The sequence below is a fragment of the Ichthyophthirius multifiliis genome, assembly GCF_000220395.1.
Source record: "Ichthyophthirius multifiliis unplaced genomic scaffold scaff_1120509251340, whole genome shotgun sequence".
In the NCBI taxonomy this organism is placed as follows: domain Eukaryota; phylum Ciliophora; class Oligohymenophorea; order Hymenostomatida; genus Ichthyophthirius; species Ichthyophthirius multifiliis.
In genome coordinates, this window is record NW_004085969.1 from 19582 (window position 1) to 40222 (window position 20641).

The window sequence follows — 20641 nt, forward strand, 5'->3', positions numbered from 1 at the left end:
TTCGATTCTTATATTATTTTTATCTTCGTCATTTTAACAGTTCATTATTTCTAAATTAAAATCTTCTTTTTATGAATTACAATTTTATAAATTTATATCATCATTAAATGGAATTACACTAATTATGTCTTATACAGAATTCTCATTTTTTTAATTTTCTAAAATTATATCATCAGTTTCTTAATAGTAAGGATAATTATTAATATATTCTTAACTATTATTATTATTATTATTATTATTATTATTATTATTATTATTTTTATTTTATTATTTTTATTAATTTTTTATTATTTCTTTTATTTATTATTTTTTTTATAATTATTAATCTGAAGAATCTTCTATATTTACTTAATTTTTTTTTTTCTTGTTATTTATCTACTCAAACGGATTATCTAAGTCTATATTTTTTAAATTTGTGTTCAATATATTTATATTTTCTAATAAACTGTTCATTTGTGTTTATTATAATATATGAATTTTTTTTTTTTTGATTTAATTAATTTTTTATAATTGAATGTTTTCATAATTTTGATTTTTGATTTTTTGCCTTTATTCTTATATTAGTTATTAGAAATCTTTTTTTATTTATATGTTTAATATATATGATTAAAAAATTATTATCAATGTTAATATTTTAAGCATTTTATATTTTTTTATTATATGTATATTTTTTTATTGATAATAAATAATTTTGATGTTTTTTGTTTATAGATAACGATATATTTTAATAAAACTAGCCGTTTTCTTTTGTTAAGAATTAATAATTTTTATTATAAAAATTATATTATATATATTTATAAATAATAAATAAAAAAAGAAAAATATAATTAAATTTTTAACTTTCTTTTAATAAAAAGAATTATTAAAATTAAATAAAAAGATATATAAAAAAATTTATTAATAACAATTTTTTTATTTTATTTTTTCTATAATTTCCAAAAAAAATAAAATATAAAAATTATATATTAATAAATAATAATTCATTTAATAATAATCACATAATCCTATCTGATTCCGCAAAATTTGCGTTAATTTATCTTAAAGCCTTCTATTTATCACTATAATTAGATGCCGAATGCATACTTCTAATACTATATAAACTCTTAGCTTTTTCCTCATAATACTATTTCCAATTAACATTAAAATCAACTTACTAAGTAAGCCAAATTCCACATAAAATAATACCTAAATATATACAAAAAATAAATTCCCATCCGAATTCAATTCTAAAATATTTCACAATAAAAAATTAAAACCAACATGCAATCATTTACCCTTAAATTGTAATTCCGTAAAAACTTGATCCGATTTATTTTCCGTATATTTAAGCCAATAAAGCCGGCATTTTGGCACTCCAGCCTCCAAAACAGCCCATTATTCCTAATATACAGATTATAAAAACTATCTCTGAACTACAAAAGAAGATCAAAAAAAACATAAAAATAAACTCCAGAATTAAGTTGAAAATCGCAAGCTTTTTAAAACCATATACATCCAAAAATTTCCCCCAAACAATCCTCACAAATCCATTAAAAAGACTAGCTATACTACCAACCAAAGTTAAATAAATATCCGAAAAACCACCCATTTATTAACCTATGGGTTTAAAATTATCAATTGTTAATTAACCCTAGGCTGCATAAAAAACCATTAAACCCAATGTATAATAAATAAGTTTTGGTTTTAAACCCATTTTTATATCTTTACATTCTTCGACAACTAAGGATTCCATTTAATCATTTTCGTCTAAAAGTTCGTCAATTTCACCCTCGTTTTCTTCAGGAATTTCAATCAAAAAACATCCAATAGAGCCTATTATTAACAAAATAAGAGACAAAAATCGCATCAAAAAAGGTACATTAGAAGCTACTTCTTCTTAAAAATAACTCTCTTTGGTTTCATTATTGTATATAGGTTATTAATTATCTGGATTTACAATAAAATAGACTATCCAGCTAAAAATAAATGTCGAAAGGCCAAATCCGGCACTTATACTGCCACTTGCAAGTCCCTTATTTTTAGGAAAATGTGAATAAGCAATATAGTAAGGGATCATATAAATAGTACCAGCAAATACACCGGACAAAATTCCATAGGAAATTATAAAATTAATATAATTTTATTAAAAAGAAGATAAAAAAGCAGAAAAACTAAATAAAAATGTACAAATCCATAATGTTTTTTTGATACCAAATTTAAAACTTATGGATAAACCAAAAGGGGTAAATATAGTTAATGTTAAACCCATAAAAGGAAAATTAGAATTCAAAGTGTCGATTGTTAGGTCAGGATTGTATTAACGTAAGTAACTTGTTATATAAGTATTTATGTTGCCCCATAAGTAAAAAGTCCCAATCATTATATGGATTAAAAATCCACCGAAAACAGAATTATAAGCAGCTTTTTTAGATTAATATGAAGGTAATTTTGACATTTTTTATTATTTTTATTTATTTTTTTTTAAGAAATTTTTGTTTTTGTTTTGAATTTTTTATGTAATGTTAACTTATTTATTTTATTTTTAAATATTTATTTTAATAAAAATAAATTTGATTCTTAATTTTTATATTTAATTTAATAAATTTATATTTATTGGATTTTTTTTTTTTTCCTTAATTATATTAAAAGAAATAAATTTTATTTATAAAAAAATAAAATATAAAAAATCATAGTTTGAAAATTTAAATATTTAAATAATATGATAAAATAAATATGAGTATAAAATAAATAAATATTTTCTTTAAATAAAATAAAACAATAAATATTTTTATTATTTAAATTTATAACAAAAATATATATAATTACTTGTATTAATTTATTTTATTAATTAAAAAAATAAAGTTAATATATTTGATTATCAAATATTAATCACTCGAAATATAAATAAAGTTAAGTTTTAAAATATAGTTTATAGAAAAAGTTTATATGATAATAATTTATTTATTAATAATTGAATTTTGTTTTGTTTTTTGTTATAGAGAAAAAAAAGTATTAAAGCATATACTAAATAAAAAATAAATATTTTAAGTATTTTTATTTTAAATAGAATATATTTTATTTAATCCAAAATTTATAAAAATTTATAAAATAAAAGATTAATATTTTTGCTATTTTCAAAATATATATTTTTATGAAAGTAGACAATAAAATTATATTATAAAATATTTTTAATAAATATTAATGTTCGCTTTTAAATAAATTATAAAATAATTTTATAAATTATATTAAGTTTTAAAAATTAAATATATAAAATAAAATTAAAGTAAAATATATAAATATTTTTATATTTATTTTATATATTTTATTTTATATTTAATAAATTTATAATTTTTTTATATAATATAAAAATAACATATTAAATTTAAAATCATAAGTTAAGGGTATTGAAAATAACTCTTAGTAATTTATTAATATAATTAAAAAATAATCAGTTAAAATAATAAAATACTTAGAAAAAATAATAAATAAAAAAATTTTAAAAATACTTTAATACTAGTTTTTTATTTTTATATATATTTTTTTTAAAAAAACTAATATTATGAAAAAATAAGCCTTTAAAATTAAATAAAAATAAAAAAAAACTAATAAATAAAAAATAATAAAAATAAGTAAGTAAAATTAAAATAAATATATATATATATATATATATATATATATATATATATAAATATATATATATAATAAAATGTAAACATATTCTGCCTAAAATATAAATAATTTTCGTAAATAAATTTCAAATTTATTTACCCAAAAAAAAAAAATTGTATAACTTCCTAGTTAAAACTTAAGTGCATTTTCAAATCTAAAAAATTAAAAAAAAGACTATTTAATTTAAAAAATTAAACATAAAATGGATGAAATATTAGAATCATTTTATGTATTAATATTAGTTACTACATTTACTATATATGCCTTATTTGGTGATGACATTCGAGTTTTTATAACTGATAAAGAAAAAGATGAAATTTTTTGGATACTATATATAATATCCATTATAATTTTTAGTACTGAAATAATATTAGCATCAATCTGTTAAAAAAATTATTTTAATAGTTTTTTCTTTTATTTAGATACTGTAGCTACAATTTCTCTTTTATTAGATATTGGATGGGTAGTCGAGTATTTCTTCGATAATCATAGTGCTACTTCAACATCATCTTCTAGCTAACTTTCTAAAGCTGGAAAAGCATCAAGGGTAGGTACTAAAGCGGGAAGGATAGTTAGAATAGTCCGTTTAGTTCGGTTAGTTAAATTATATAAACACGCATAATAGGCATTATAAATTTAAAGCTAGAATTTAAAAAAACTGGAGGAAGAATAATAGAATATTGGAAAGAATTAATAAATAATTAAACTTTAAAAACCTAAAACATAATTTTAAGCGAAGGTGCATAAATTAATATTAAAAAATAGGATTTAAAAACTTATAAAATAGAAAAAATAAATGGAAAAAATCGATACTAATTTTAGATATATATATTTCCAAAATTCCTATGTATGTAAATAAAAAAATATGAATTATATTTCACTTAAACTGCAGTCATTAAATACGGAAGAAATTCATAATAAATAAACTATTTAATATAAAGAAAATGATAATAATGAAAGAAATGATTATAGTGAAATAAATGAAAATAATAAAAGCGAAAAGAATAATTATAATGAAAATAAAAATGAGAATAGTGAAAAGAATAAAATTAATTCAAATAAGTTTTAAAAAAATGAAAACAATAATAATGAAATAAAAAATATTGATAATAATGAATTTAATATAAATAATAAAATATAAGAATAACATGGAAATAGAAAAGTCCAAATAAATAAATAAGATTCTAAAGATTTATTTAATTATAAAAATAATTAAGTAACTGATGATTTAAGAAGCAATAATTTACAATATGACAATTAAGATGAAACATAAAAATAAATTACTGAAAAACTTACAGTCTCTGCATAATCAAAAATAGGGATCAAACTTTAAGAATTGACTTACAAAAGAGTTATTTTATTAGTACTTTCAATAATTATGACTGTTCCCATTTTTTCAATTGAAACATATAAAGAAGAAATTACTAGCTACGATAATTCATTAGCTTGTATTTATGATTTTTATTAAAAAAGTTAAATAGATAAAACTAAAATTTTATTCGATAAATATATTTCATTTCACTAAAGTACTCGTTATCCAATAATTTTTTTAGAAATTTAAGTAAATATAAATATAAAAAATAACAAGACTAAAATATATTTAAAATAATAAAGGGAATATAAGATTAATGTTGTAAAAAATATCCTATAAATTCTAATGAAGCTGAAACTGATTAAGAACTTGAGAAATTCCGTCACGAAGACATTTACTACTATACATTTTACGACAATTAAGGTATTCTAGCCGGTTTTATAATAATTGATAAAACAATTGACAGTGAGCTAAATGCTATTTTAGGAATTGTTAGGACTATTTTTGTATCTTTAATTTTAGGTTATGCAGCTAATTCTTTTTCAGTTGATGTAGAAAAATACGTATTATAACCGATTTCTAATATTATGAAAAAATTATACCGAATTTCCCAAAATCCCCTATAGGCGATAGAAATAGAAGAAACAGAAACTTTAATATTGGAACAATTAAAGAATAAAAAAGATAAAAGCGATTATAAAAAAAGCCAGGAAATTTAAAAATTTGAAACAGCAATTTTAGAAAATCTAATAATAAAAATAGGAAAATTACTTGTAATGAGTTTTGGTGAAACTGGCTCTAATATAATATCAAAAAATATATCAAAAACAGGTGATATTAATCTTTTTTTTCCCGGAAAAAAATTCATTGGAGTATTCGTTTAATGCTAAATCTATAATTTCGAAAAAATAATCAATATTTTACAATAAGATGTCCTTTTTTTTATAAATAATATAGCCTAAATTGTACATACAGTCACTGATTCTTTATCCGGGGAATCTAATTAAAATTTAGGGAATTCTTTTCTTTTAGTATGGAAAATCTCCTCTAAAAATTAATTAAATTAAAGCCTTTATGAACTTCCAATTTATTCTGTAATCAAGACTTTGATGGCTATTAAAGATTCCAAGAAAATAAGGTAGCATTATAATAAGTTTAAACTCTAAATTTATTACGGGTTACATGTTGGATGGGCTATTTAATGTACTATAGGCTCTAATTATAAAATAGATGCACTTTATTTAGGAAAAACAGTCAATATTTCTAAAAATTTGGCTTAATATAATTCTTAATATGGGACTTAGATATTACTTAGTGCAAATATGTATACACATCTTTCAAAAGAATGCCAAAAAATGATGAGGATAGTGGACAGAATATATTTAAATAAATATAAAGTGAATATATATACCATAGATTTGTACTTATATAATTACTATGGATTTGATAAATTCGATAAATCACATTTAAGTTCTAGTTTAATAAAAAAAAGTAAGGTTTTGCACAAAATACAACGGAAACAATTCAAAGAAAATATTTAATAAAGGAAAGTTTCATCTTTAGATATCTTTCTAAAAGATAAAAATATATAAAAAATAAGACTTTTATTTATATAAAATCCTTATTTTTATTCTTTATGGAATTAGGCTATTTAATTATATTTTTAAGGAAAATGGATTGAGGCGAAGTATTTTTTCCTTTAAACTATAAATTTTTTCTAAGAATTTAATTATATAGATTACCCTTCACTGTATTTATATTAATATATTTCAGATTTTAATTTTCAACCACCTCCTAAATGGGAAGGAGCTAGAAAATTATGAAAAAAATAAAATAAAAAAATATGTAATATAGAATTTTTATTATTTATTAGAAAAAAAAATATAAATATATATATATATATATCAATAATTTATTTTATATTAATATATTTACTTTAAACTATATTCATTAATTATGTAATAATTATAAATTATAACAATAACTAGAAAAAATTATTTTTTTATATATAATATATTTTTCATATTTTTTATATTAATTTAGTTAATTATTAAAAATTAACAGGTTTTTCTAAATAATAACAAAAACCAGCTTTTAAACATTATTATTTAGTACATTCATCGCTTTCACCTGAACAGGCTACGAAACTAGGTTTGTTTTAACAATTTTGAACAATCTTTTAAGCACTTTCTAAAGTTTAAAACCCATCATAATCAGGCATATTAAGATCAATTAAAACAAACTAATATATTTATTATTTTAAAATTACTTTATCAACCAATTTCATAATGCATTCTTATCCGTTAAAAACTTAATCTACAAGTATACCAAATTTACATTTAAAAAGTAAAGCAAGAGAATTTACTGACCCATAATCGTCATCAGCAATTAATATATGTATACTATTTTCTTAATTCATAAGAATTTTATCAGATAAAGCGTTATAATTATTTAGATAATTAATAGCATTATTATTATTATTATTATTATTATTATTATTATTATTATTATTATTATTATTATAATTAAAGAATGAAGCTTCATCAAATGAAGTTATAGGTATATTGGCATTCTCTATTTATTATTATTTTTCTATAACATACTATGTTTATTTTTTTAAAAAATATTTTTTTTATGTCAATTTAGAAAATTCTATTTATTTAAAATGTTTTTAGTCTTCACTAAAAATTATTTAGTTTTACAAAAAAAAAAAAAATTCGCTTCCTTTTCCTTCTTCTGAAACTACTTATATTCCTTTATTAATTCCAGAAAGACTAGCTGCAAGCATATTACTAATTACAAGACCTAATCCAATACCTTTCGGGTTTAATTATTCTGTTTATATATTTTCTATTTTAGAAAATTCTTAAAAAAGTCTTTTTTAATCTTTTTCATTTATTCCTATTCCAGTGTCTTTTACAGATATTTTTATTAGATTTTTTGAGTATAGTTTCATTTCTAAAATAATAAATCCTTTTTAAGTAAATTTGATTGAATTTCCTATCAAATTAATCAGAATTTATTTAACCCTGAAATAATCAGAATAAATTAATTTCGGAATTTGTAAATCAATCTCAAATTTTAGCTAAACCATATTCTAAAACTTTGCTTAGATTTAAATTTCCATTGCTTAAATTATATCCTATATTAAATCTTTGACTAAAAACTTCTATATATTAATTTTAAATTTCCCCGAATTCATTTATGCCAAATCTAATAAATCCTATACTAAAATATTCAACATTTAAGCACTATTTAAAGCCGGTTGAATAAACTACTCAAGTATTTTCTAATTGACCAATTCTTTTGCCAAATAAAGATAATTTATAGTACTATTTAGTGGAGATCTAATATCATGTACTACATAATTTAACATTTTCGATTAATTATTATTATTATGTTTAAGCATTTTTATATAATTAAAATGAGTAACGTCTTTTACAATCAAAGTAAGATAAGTTTAGTTCTTTGAAACGAAAGGTATAAAGGCGATTTCAACAATTTTTTTTTCATTATTATTGACTGTATCTTTAGGTAATTTACATAGCATTTTATATTAAATGCCTTATAATCCTATTTTCTAATTAGACTAATCTAATTAAATATTTTTAATTTATTTATGTATTTCTTCGAATTATTTTTCAACATCATCACATTTAGATAAATTAAAGGTCATTTTCATTTTTTTTTTCTCATTTAAAGTTTCGTTATTATCTTATTATATATTAGTTTTATTTTTAATACTTATTAAAGACTTTGCCTTGTTAATTTTTTTTTTTTTATTCTCCTCTATGTTAATAACACAGTTTACTTAGTCAGTTTTTGTTCTTTAAAAAGTAGAGCTTTTAAATTTTCCATTAGTGTCTTTTCGACTCTGAAAACTATCGTTTTGAATATTACTCAAACAGAACATATTACTATCACTTCGAGTGGGCATTTCTTTATAGGAATCATTTGATTAAGGCATTTATTTTTTATTTAATTATTTTAAAGCATTTTTTAAAGATAAAATCTTATTTAAACAGTCCTAATCATTTTGGGCTTTAAAAAAATTCTTCAAAGCACGATTTAATTAGAAATTTTGAGTTTCGAAGTTAAAAATAATTATTCCTTCATTAATTATTTCGAATAAAATCGTACAAACATTATTTATGTCATGTATATTTTCGTGCTCTTATTCTGTAAAAGTGTTTATATTAAATAACTTCTAGTGCATACTTTATTAATAGGAAAGGAATTTCTTTCTAAAATAAATATCACTGTCTGATATTGATTTTTTTAATTTTCCTTCTGTATTTGATTTTATGTTTCTTTATCTATATTTTTTTTTATTATTTATGTTTTATAAATCCACTTTCTAGTTTGTAATATTAATAAATTTTTCAAAATCTTTAATGATTTATTAGGCTGTATTTTCGAATTAAACTTCTTTTTAGATTTTTTCTTAGGTAATTATTGTTTTATGTATTTTTATTTTAAAGTTTTTTTCTTATTTTTTTTTTAATAATTTCTTTATTGAATATATAATACAAACAGTCTCCAAAATTAAAATGCAAACATTTAAATATTACCATTCATCAATCACTATGTAAAATAATAAACAGAAAAAAATTGTTGAAATTTATAAAAAAACTTATTTTATATTTGCATCTTTTACAAAAAGAATATTTTTACTAAAAATTGTTAATATACAAAAAAATATGAAGCAAATATTGCTTTACAGAAGTTGATAAAAATGTATAAAATTATCTATAATATTTAAAAAACTTTAAAATTGCTAACTATATATTATTTCTTTGCAAAATTTACTATTTTTTTAAAAAAAGAATACTAATCTCAATATATTTAAAATTAAATCAATATAAACTATTACTAAAAATAAATTAATTCCAAAAAATTATTATTCTTTAATACATTTTAATTAGTTTTTGGACAAAACATTGTCTTATTAAAATTCTTATAAATTAATTTAGATTTATTTTATTTAAAAACCATCTATGATAAAAAAAATTATATAAGTTAAATCTATACGATTTAAAAATTTTAATGATTTTATTTTGCATAAATAAATTTTTTGGCTTTAATACATTTTTTTATTATTAATTTAAATAATAAATAGTATTTTTCTAATTATTCTTAATTTGTTATTAATGTGAGATAATTAGAAAAAATATAAAATATTGATTTTCTTAATTTACAAACACATATTTATAATATAAAATATTAAAAATAATAAACCATGATTTAATAATATAAACATAACATATAATTATATATAATATAAAATAAAACGTGATAAATAATTAAAAAGAACATATTACAAATAAAAATAAAAATAAAAAAAAATATCTATATATATAATAATAAAAATAAAAAAATTAAATACGTATATTATTTTTAAATACGACTAAATCAATTTATCAATATCTGAAATAAAATAAATATAATTCAATCTTTTATTAATTTATTTATTGAAAATATTTTTTTGTTTTATAATTTAAATAAATTTATTTTTATTAAATAAAAAAATCTTAAATTTTATATTAATAAATTTATTATTAATTTAATAATTTATTTGAACTTTATTTGAAATATTTTATTATAGTTTTTATAATTTTTTTTCAATAAAACCTTAAAAAATAAAAATATTTCTTTTTAGGTTCTAAACATTTTAATTAATTTTTTTTTTAAATATCTTTATAAAAAATATCTATTAATTTATTTTTAATATATTTTTGTATTAACAATTTCACATCAATCACACATAATTTTTTAAAGTTTTGTTATTAATTGTAAAAATTAAAAAATATATATCTTTAAAAATTAATATTTTAAAATATAAATAAACATTTATCAAACAAAAAATATTTTATTTTAATTTTTCCTTATTTATATTTTTTATTCATATTATTATTTTTTTGGTTTTTTTGAAAGTTTATAATTATATTTTTTCTTTTTTATAATAAGAAAATATCTTTATTTTTAAAATTTAATTCATTTTTTATTAATTTATATTAAATTCATTATGTTATTTTGTTAAAAATAATATTTATTACTTGTTTTTATTAACAATTGAAATATATAGTGAATAAAAAGAGTTTGGAAGGTATGTTAATCACATATATTTTAAAATATTTATAAAATTTAGATTTATTTATAATTTTATGATTGATATTTAATAATTTTTATAACAAAATGAAAATATTATATAAAATAATTATAAACTATTTTTATTTTATCTTCTTTAATTAAGAAAACTAATAAAAATTTACTAAATAATTTACATTAAATATAGTTTGATCTTATAATTTTTAACCTGTTCAACATATTATAAAATAAACGATTATAAACAAGAAAATTACACATTGAATATTTTTATTTTATTTATTTTCCTTAATTATAATTAATATCTTAGATTACTATAAAGTTATAATTTAATCTATTCTTCCTAATTTCATTTATGAGCACTCATTTTTCATTATTTTCTATATTCACTATTTATATGTTTCCGTTTAACTAATTCGAAAAAAAAAAAATATACAAATAGTTAATATTCAAAAAGTTTTTAATTTATTAATTATACAATACTATTATAATTTATAATACAATATAAAAATGAAAACAAATATATATATATATAAATATATATATATAATATATATATATAATTTAATATTAATATTAATATTAATAAAATCAGGTTAACAACTTTTATATTTATGTAAAAAATTTAAATATAAAAATAAAATATTTTTTATTTAATGTTTTATCTAAATTTCATTTTATGTTATGATATACTTTTAAATAATGAAAAATTTTATTATATTTTTTGATTTATAATAAAAAAAAATATAAACAATTTCTAAATTAATATAAAATTAAAAATAATAATATTAATAAGTTTAATTTTTTTAAATATTTATTTTGAAATTTATCGTAATAAAAATTAAAGATATTTTTTTTTGTTTATATGTAATAAAAATATTTTCTATTATTTTTCTTATAATTTAATTATATTCATAATTCATTTTTTATTTAATTTAGGACCCAATCTTGTATACTTTTCGATGTTTTTTCTCCTTAATAAATAACTCCTTTTTTAATTATATAATTATAATTAGTTCCTTAATTTTTTTATTAAAAATTTACCTTATTAATAGCTTTTAGAATTTTATCTAAAATAAATTATATTAGGATATTTTGTAAAACCAAATTATTATGGAATATTTTTATTTATTGCCGAATCAAATTATCCGATATTTATTTAATTAATATCTATATTTTTTTAAATGATATCCCATTCGCTTTAAAGCTTCTTACAATTGTCACATCTTCTAAAAATATTTATAATCCAAGGTTTTTCGCTTTATAGAACATTTTTATCGAAATTAAAATCATTAAGTATTGCTAAATTGCCTTAATACTCTAATTAATCATAATAACAATTAATTATACAAAATGATAATAAATAAAAATATTAAAAGATTAATGTCATTTAATAACTATGTATATGTTATTTCTTTATTATGTAAAATAAGAAATAAATATTAAAAAATATAATTTAATATTTTGCTATATTATTATCTTGAGTAATTAATCAATTAAAAAATAAATTACATAAAAAATAAGTTTTTATACAAAAAAAAATATAATTTATTTTTATTATTATTTTTGATTATTATTATTATTATTAATATAAAAAAAAAAAAAAAAAATTAATAAATATTTTAAACAATTAATTATATAATATATAAAATGATTTATTTTAAATTTATATTAATTTATAATTTATATAATTTTATATTAATTCACTTATTTTTATCAATAAATATTTTATATAAATAATTTAATAAAAAAAAAATATTTAGCCTTTTGTTTTTATAAGATTTTTATACTTTATTACAATTTTATATTTAAAATAATAAAAATTAATTTTTATTGTTTTTGTAAAATAATAAGGAATATATTATATAAATAAAAAATTATATTAATACATTATAAATAATAATAAATATAAATTATATATTTTTTTTTTTATATATAATTAGTTTTTAATTTTTTTTTTATTTATTATATTTTATAAATTATTAATTATATAAATATATATATTTAATATTATATTTTATTATTATATTTAAAAACGCAAATAATTTTATAATTATTATATTTTTTAGTTTTTTTTTTTTTTTATAATTTTTGATATTTAATTAATAATTATTTAATATTTTGTAAAAATACGTTTTTTTAGAATAAAATCTAATTTATTAAGTTTTTTCAGACATAATAAATAAATTATATAATTTTTATTTAGATTTAAAATCTTATTTTAAATTTCTAAAAAGCAAAAACATTGTTTAAGAATCAATGTATAGATTAAATCATTTATTTTAAAAAATTTTAAACAATTATCTTAATTTAAATTTTGTTTTTAATTAATTTTTAGAAAAATAATTATTTTTAATAAATAAAAAAAAATTAAAATAAATTTAAAATTTATTAAAAATATTTTAATAAAATAGAAATAATTATATAAACTAAATAAACGTAAAAATATATTTATATTATAAATTAACTTTTTGTATATTTTTGCTATTTTAATTTATTAATGGAATAATAATTGTTAACCTTAATTATATATGCAAATATTTTTTTTTATAATAATATTCATAAATAAAAACAATAAATAAAAAACAAAAAATAAAAAAATAAAAATAAAATATAATGATAAACAAAAATATGATAAAAACATTATTTTTAATTACCTTATTATAATTTGCATTTACTGATGATGTAAAAGAATGTTAAGATTTCACAACAAATAACATTAGTTAAGTCAATGACGCATGGGAAATCAAAAATAAACTTAATGTTCCTTAATATTATAAAATTAATAATAACGATTTTGATGATGAAGTTACAAAAGTTCCATTTTACTCTTAATGCAGTAAAGAGGAAATTTATGTATAATCTAATAATATGAATTTAGATTAAGAAGATTTTGACGAGAATGAATGGAAAACTAGAGATAATTATGAATACATTTTTGGTCTTTAATAAAGATTTGACACAGATACAATTATAAGAAGAAAAATCACCTCAAGTAGAAATAATTTACCTTCAAAATGTACTGTTTAGTTTGATTTATATCTTTAAGGATATAGAACTAATGATGTATTCTATATATACCTTGATGAAGATTCTGGTCTTTAATAAAGTAATATATATATATATATATATATAAATATTTATACTTATATTAATTTATTAAAAAAGTTAATTCGTTTGATTGTGCAAGTTACGTAAGTAAAAATGCTGTATAAAAAGATCCAATTACAGGTGCACTTGTTACACCTGCAAGAAAATGCTATGACAGTGTATATTTCAGAACTTTAACTGCTTTTAAAATTTTTATAAAACCCTTCACATATATTCCAAAAAAATCAACTTATTATCTCTAATTCTAAGGTAAATTTAAAGCAAAAAGTTTAGGAGATGAAGCATTTTGGGGTATTAAAAATTTAGACATAACATGTACTTATGATTAAGTTCCTTGCCTAGGTGGCTAAACAAGATAAACTGATGGATCATGTGCTTGTCCTAATAATACATAATGGTCATCAAGTAAAAACTAATGTGATTGCTTAGGAAGTCACACTGAATTAAATAATGATAAATCAAAATGTGTATGTAGTTCTGGATGGGTTCCTAACCCTTCATTAGATAATACTTTTAAATTGAACTGTTATCCTGAAAAATGCCCTGGAAATCAAATTCCCGACACTGTAACTGCTTCATGTATTTGTCCAGGAAATACTAAACTCATAGATAAAACCAAATGTGGATGCTCCAAAGACTTAAACTTAGTCTTAAATAATGATTAAAATTCATGCGTATGTTCATTAACAGGGGAATTTATTTTGCAAAAAACAAACAATATATTAATTTCTTGCTCTTAATGTCCTAAAAATACAGCATCTAACGATACTTAAACTAAATGTATAGGATGCTAAAATAATTTAATTTTAATAAATAGAAAAGACTGTGTCTGTCCTAGTGATATGTAATATTAATCACTAACTAAAAAATGTTTAAGTTGTCCTTCAAACTTGATCGCTTCATTATCTGTAGCAGATTAATGTGAATGTCCTGACGGTTTAATTAGAAATCCTAAAAAATAAGAATGTATCTGTCCATAAGGAGATTACGCTTAAAATTTTGATGAAAATGGTAAATTAATTTAGTGTAGTAAATGCCCTGAAAATTATATTATTTTACCAAACGATTTAAGAACTTGTGTAGGATGTAATGCTAATTCTATATGGAATACTGAAAGAAATAAATGTATATGTCCTCAAGGATTATCCTGGTTAATAGGTTCTAATTAATGCGGATGCACAGGTAATAATACTATAATGTAAGGAAAAATTTGTGTTTGCTAGAGTGGATTTGTACCAGTGCGTAAAGGTGATTTAACTATATTAAACTGTAGACCAATTCCTAAGTGTAATGAAAGTTGTTTCTCTTGTGTTAAAGATGATGATAAATGTAACAAATGTAAAGGAAATCTTGAATTTGATTCAGAAGATGATACTATATGTAAATGCCCTTCCGGATTAGTATTAAATGAAAAAGGAGATAATTGTAATTAATGTGCTGAAGGATAAATAGTAAACCCAAGCAATCCTAAAAAATGCATATGTCCAAATGATTTAGTTTTAGATTCTAACACTGGAAAATGTGTTTGCCCAAACAATACCTAATTAGTAAATGGTATATGCGGATGCCCAGGAGCTAATACTCTTCTCTAGAACAAAGTATGTGTCTGCAAATAATAGTATGTACCTGTTCGTAAAGGAGCTACTAAAACACTAGTCTGTAGACCAATTCCTAAGTGTAATGAAAGTTGTTTCTCTTGTGTTAAAGATGATGATAAATGTAACAAATGTAAAGGAAATCTTGAATTTGATCCAGAAGATGATACTATATGTAAATGCCCTTCCGGATTAGTATTAAATGAAAACGGAGATAATTGTAATTAATGTGCTGAAGGATAAATAGTAAACCCAAGCAATCCTAAATAATGCATATGTCCAAATGATTTAGTTTTAGATTCTAACACTGGAAAATGTGTTTGCCCAAACAATACCTAATTAGTAAATGGTATATGCGGATGCCCAGGAGCTAATACTCTTCTCTAGAACAAAGTATGTGTCTGCAAATAATAGTATGTACCTGTTCGTAAAGGAGCTACTAAAACACTAGTCTGTAGACCAATTCCTAAGTGTAATGAAAGTTGTTTCTCTTGTGTTAAAGATGATGATAAATGTAACAAATGTAAAGGAAATCTTGAATTTGATCCAGAAGATGATACTATATGTAAATGCCCTTCCGGATTAGTATTAAATGAAAACGGAGATAATTGTAATTAATGTGCTGAAGGATAAATAGTAAACCCAAGCAATCCTAAATAATGCATATGTTCAAATGATTTAGTTTTAGATTCTAACACTGGAAAATGTGTTTGCCCAAACAATACCTAATTAGTAAATGGTATATGCGGATGCCCAGGAGCTAATACTCTTCTCTAGAACAAAGTATGTGTCTGCAAATAATAGTATGCACCTGTTCGTAAAGGAGCTACTAAAACACTAGTCTGTAGACCAATTCCTAAGTGTAATGAAAGTTGTTTCTCTTGTGTTAAAGATGATGATAAATGTAACAAATGTAAAGGAAATCTTGAATTTGATCCAGAAGATGATACTATATGTAAATGCCCTTCCGGATTAGTATTAAATGAAAACGGAGATAATTGTAATTAATGTGCTGAAGGATAAATAGTAAACCCAAGTAATCCTAAATAATGTATTTGCCTTGGTGGTCAAATTTTAAATACTTTAACTGGATTATGTTCATGCCCTAACAACACTTAATTAGTAAATGGAAGATGTAATTGCCCAGGAGCAAATACATAACTTTTAGGTAGGTAATGCTTTTGCATTTCTGACTTTGTACCAGTTCGTAAAGGAGTTACTAGTACACTTGTCTGTAGACCAATTCCTAAATGCAACGAAAGTTGTTTGTCATGCAGAGATAATGATGATTTTTGTGTAAAATGTCTAAATAATCTTATACCAAATCCTAATGACGATACTTAATGCAAATGCCCTGAAGATTCTACTCTTAATAAAATAGAAATGAAATGCTATAGAAATTGTACCCAAAGACAAATGAATGACCCCACTGATTCCTTGAAATGTATTTGTAAATACCCTTTCTAAATTAATCCTGGTTCTACTTCTTGCAATTGTCCTCCTGATCAATCATTAAATTCTGATGGAACTGGATGTGAAACCAATATTTAAGATTGTGCTAGTGTAGGTGCCGTTTTAGGTTAAGATGCTCTAGGTAAATCAATATGTATCTGTCCACAAGATACTATTACAAAAATTAACGAATTCACTGGATTAATTGAATCGTGTGACAAATCTGATGTACCTACTCTTTGTAGTAAAACATGTGAAAAATGCTTACCTAATTCAAATATTTGTGTTGATTGTCCACCTGGTAATTCCTTAACAGATGATAGAAAATCTTGCTAACCCTCTAAATGTCACCCAAGTTGTCACTGTGATAAAATCAGTAAAGAATGTGCAAGTTGTGCCATATGTACTAGATGTAGAGAACCTTCAATGGCTGTAATGATATAATAAGATTACTGTGCATGCCAAACACCCTAATTTGTATTAAAACCTGATTCCTCATGGTAATGTAAATCAGTTCCATAATCTGTACCAATCCCAGTTTGTGATTGGTAATTATTCAATTAAATCGTAAACATGGTTGTTGTATCTAACTGTTCATTATAAAAAGACGAATAAAATAACACTTTTGTAGTTGATGCAATTCATTATGATTTCAGAAGACTTTCAGTCGAATTAAGTGCTGACTGTTAAAAAGAATTAAAAACATAAGTTTTTATCGCTACTGATTGCTTAAATTACAAGCCTTTAGATCTTAAGTATTTATCCATTATTAACTCTACTTAAACTAAAATAAAAATTCCTCTCATAGATTTATATGATCTTAATGCTGAATATAAAATTGATACTAGAACTATTTATTAAAGACTTTGTTTTGCTATCGAATTTTCTAATTCTAATGCTACTATTAGATAACATAAATTTGAAATGAGAGTATTTACAAATAGAGATTAAGTAGAAGTATTCCATTTAGATGTCTCCAAATAAATCACTGAAGGTTGCGATAAAGGATAATAATGTATTATTGTTGCTGATTTAGATGTTAAAGGTTCTGTTTGTAAAGATTAAAGTTGCGTAGATTTCCTACCTGAAAATATTATACCTTCCTATATTGTTGGTGATCATATGTATGTAAGAATTTAATTTGTAGATAATACTTATAAAAAATTCTTAACTGTTGTTTCAGTTAAATTCGTTGATGATAGAGGTATTTATAATTATGAAAAAAATTCATAATACTGGACTATTAGATAGCAACCTGGATCAGTAGATGTTAATATTTTATTATTCTAACCCCAAATAAATGCAAGAGTTGAAGTTTAATTGAAAATATCTCTTAATCCAGATTCTAGATTAAGAGGATTGGTAGAAAGTACTAATACTGAACTTATTACTTCAATGTTCAGAACATAAGTATTGTAATCAAAAAATACTGTAAGTGCTTAAAGTGATAATGAAAAATCTTCTTTCGGATTTAATTTAATTTTCACTGTTTTAGGATTATTAGTTTGTTTATTAATATGAATTTGAGAAATATATTTATATATAGTTAAAAAGTTTATAAAGTTAAATTATATATATTTTTGATTTTAATATATTTTTAAAAAAAAAGTTTTAATAATTACTATTTTTTATAATATATATTATATAAATTTTCTAAAAAAATTAAAGTAAAATTTTAATTTAAATATTAAACCTTATTTAAAAAAATTTAAATAACTAATTATTTATTAAATTTTGAAATTAGAATTAAAATATTAATAATAGAATTTAATAGTAATATATTAGAAATTTTAAATGAATTTATTTATAAATTTGATTATACGAATAAACATTTAATAAGTTTTTTAATTTGAAAGAAATATTAACTTTTTTGAAAAATAAAAAAATAAATTAACAAAATAATTTCGAAAAATATAAAGAAATCTTTATTTTAATAAAGAATTATAAAAACTTATATTTTATTGTATATAACATTAAAAATATAAAATAAGTAAAATTATTATTTATATATATATATATATTTATAAATATTTAATTATCAAATCATATTAATAAATATATTTAATTTATTTAATTTATTTATTATTTTTCTTAAATATTTTTAACTCATATTTATAATTAAAAATATATTATTACTTAAAACTCAGAAAAAAAAATTTTCCTTTATAACTCATAAAAAAATATATCATGTACATCTAAAAGTATAAAATAAAAATTAATTCATAAACAAAAAAAGAGAATATAAAATATAGTTTTAGTTATATATGCTAATTTATAAATAAAAAATTGAAAAAATAGATAAACATAATATTTATAATAAACTAAAATAAATTGATTTATTTTGAATATCTCAAATAATAATCAAGAAGATATAATACATTAGTAAAATAATAATAAATAATATCTTATAAATAAATGATAAAAAAAAGTAAAATTTTAATTTAAAAAGATTTAACGCTTTTATAAACAATCAAGTAATATAAAAAATAAAGAAATTTTGATAATAAAAAAAATTAATAATTAACCAATATTTTGACTTTATCTCCTAATTATATACGTTCATTTCAAGCTATTATATTTTTTTATGAAAAAAAATTTAAATAATAATAATTATTATGTTTTTTTTTTTATTACTATAATTTAAACTTTTTAAATGTATCTTAAATATATTATAAACTCAAATATAATTAAAATAGGAAACATCTCAATGCTTTTTTATATTCCTTATTAAAATGAATATGCCTTCTGTTTAATTTTCAATTATCTAATTTATAAATAATTATTTAATTAAAATAATTTATAATTTTAAGAAGAATAAAAAGATTAAAAAATAATTTAATAATTTAAATATTAATATCATCAAATAAAAATAAATGATAAATATATTTATTACATATTTTCAAATAAAAATATAAAATTAATGATTTTTATAGATACAAATTTATTAAATATATATTTAATTTATTAAATAAAGAATTATTAATAACATATATATAAAGAAATATAAATTTTAATAACAAAAATACATAAATAAAAATGTAATTAATATTTAAGCAAGCATATATATATTTTATTGCTATTGTATTATGAAAAAGTAGAGCTTTTTCTCCTTTTTTAATAGTTAAAAATAAAAAAATTAATCTATTTTTTTATTTATAAACTATTAAAAAACCCAATCAAGTTTTACTTTTTAATAATACAATATTTTTAAGCATATATTATTTTAATAAACTAAATAATATATTTTGTGTCAAAAAGATATATCAAATACAATCTTTTTAAAATAAACTTTAAATAATATTATTCAAAATTTGTTTCTTAAATTTACTAAATATAAAATATTATTTGTATAATATTTATAATTAAAAATTTTAACAATATATTTTTATTTTTGTAAAACTATTTTAAAAAATAAAAT

General features: G+C 18.9%; 3 protein-coding genes across 3 annotated transcripts, besides 31 other annotated features; 2 read left to right on the plus strand and 1 right to left on the minus strand. All coding sequences in view use genetic code 6, as the record gives it.

Annotated features, from left to right (window-relative positions):
- The first annotated feature begins 215 nt into the window (after positions 1–215).
- Positions 216–324: a microsatellite.
- Positions 284–316: a microsatellite.
- Positions 325–379: 55 nt separating the features above from the next.
- IMG5_185040 (major facilitator superfamily protein, putative) lies at positions 380–2434 on the minus strand (the record flags this gene model as incomplete). The annotated part of the gene is made up of 3 exons (XM_004027298.1): positions 380–398; positions 1275–1812; positions 2167–2434. The coding sequence occupies 3 exons, from the start codon at positions 2432–2434 to the stop codon at positions 380–382; spliced, it is 825 nt and encodes a 274-aa protein (XP_004027347.1).
- Positions 2435–3275: 841 nt separating this feature from the next.
- Positions 3276–3339: a microsatellite.
- Positions 3277–3312: a microsatellite.
- Positions 3277–3315: a microsatellite.
- An 81-nt stretch (positions 3340–3420) lies between the features above and the next one.
- Positions 3421–3465: a microsatellite.
- A 96-nt stretch (positions 3466–3561) lies between these two features.
- Positions 3562–3628: a microsatellite.
- Positions 3570–3605: a microsatellite.
- Positions 3628–3680: a microsatellite.
- Positions 3681–3685: 5 nt separating this feature from the next.
- IMG5_185050 (hypothetical protein) lies at positions 3686–6783 on the plus strand (the record flags this gene model as incomplete). Its single annotated transcript, XM_004027299.1, has 3 exons — positions 3686–4619; positions 4947–5180; positions 5273–6783. 3 exons carry the CDS (start codon positions 3686–3688, stop codon positions 6781–6783), a joined length of 2679 nt encoding a protein of 892 aa, XP_004027348.1.
- Positions 4586–4644: a microsatellite.
- Positions 6784–6860: 77 nt separating the features above from the next.
- Positions 6861–6899: a microsatellite.
- A 528-nt stretch (positions 6900–7427) lies between these two features.
- Positions 7428–7488: a microsatellite.
- Positions 7489–10255: 2767 nt separating this feature from the next.
- Positions 10256–10338: a microsatellite.
- A 165-nt stretch (positions 10339–10503) lies between these two features.
- Positions 10504–10545: a microsatellite.
- A 214-nt stretch (positions 10546–10759) lies between these two features.
- Positions 10760–10797: a microsatellite.
- Positions 10763–10805: a microsatellite.
- A 286-nt stretch (positions 10806–11091) lies between these two features.
- Positions 11092–11146: a microsatellite.
- A 439-nt stretch (positions 11147–11585) lies between these two features.
- Positions 11586–11627: a microsatellite.
- Positions 11608–11653: a microsatellite.
- Positions 11654–12216: 563 nt separating this feature from the next.
- Positions 12217–12257: a microsatellite.
- Positions 12258–12613: 356 nt separating this feature from the next.
- Positions 12614–12653: a microsatellite.
- Positions 12654–12722: 69 nt separating this feature from the next.
- Positions 12723–12763: a microsatellite.
- Positions 12725–12759: a microsatellite.
- A 264-nt stretch (positions 12764–13027) lies between the features above and the next one.
- Positions 13028–13070: a microsatellite.
- Positions 13059–13096: a microsatellite.
- Positions 13097–13626: 530 nt separating this feature from the next.
- Positions 13627–13670: a microsatellite.
- Positions 13629–13677: a microsatellite.
- On the plus strand, positions 13634–18872 carry IMG5_185060 (hypothetical protein). Its single transcript, XM_004027300.1, has 2 exons — positions 13634–14174; positions 14234–18872. Exons 1-2 carry the CDS (start codon positions 13682–13684, stop codon positions 18742–18744), a joined length of 5004 nt encoding a protein of 1667 aa, XP_004027349.1. The 5' UTR covers positions 13634–13681; the 3' UTR covers positions 18745–18872.
- Positions 15444–16823: a microsatellite.
- Positions 18873–18961: 89 nt separating the features above from the next.
- Positions 18962–19010: a microsatellite.
- Positions 19011–19981: 971 nt separating this feature from the next.
- Positions 19982–20021: a microsatellite.
- A 167-nt stretch (positions 20022–20188) lies between these two features.
- Positions 20189–20271: a microsatellite.
- The last annotated feature ends 370 nt before the right edge of the window (positions 20272–20641 follow it).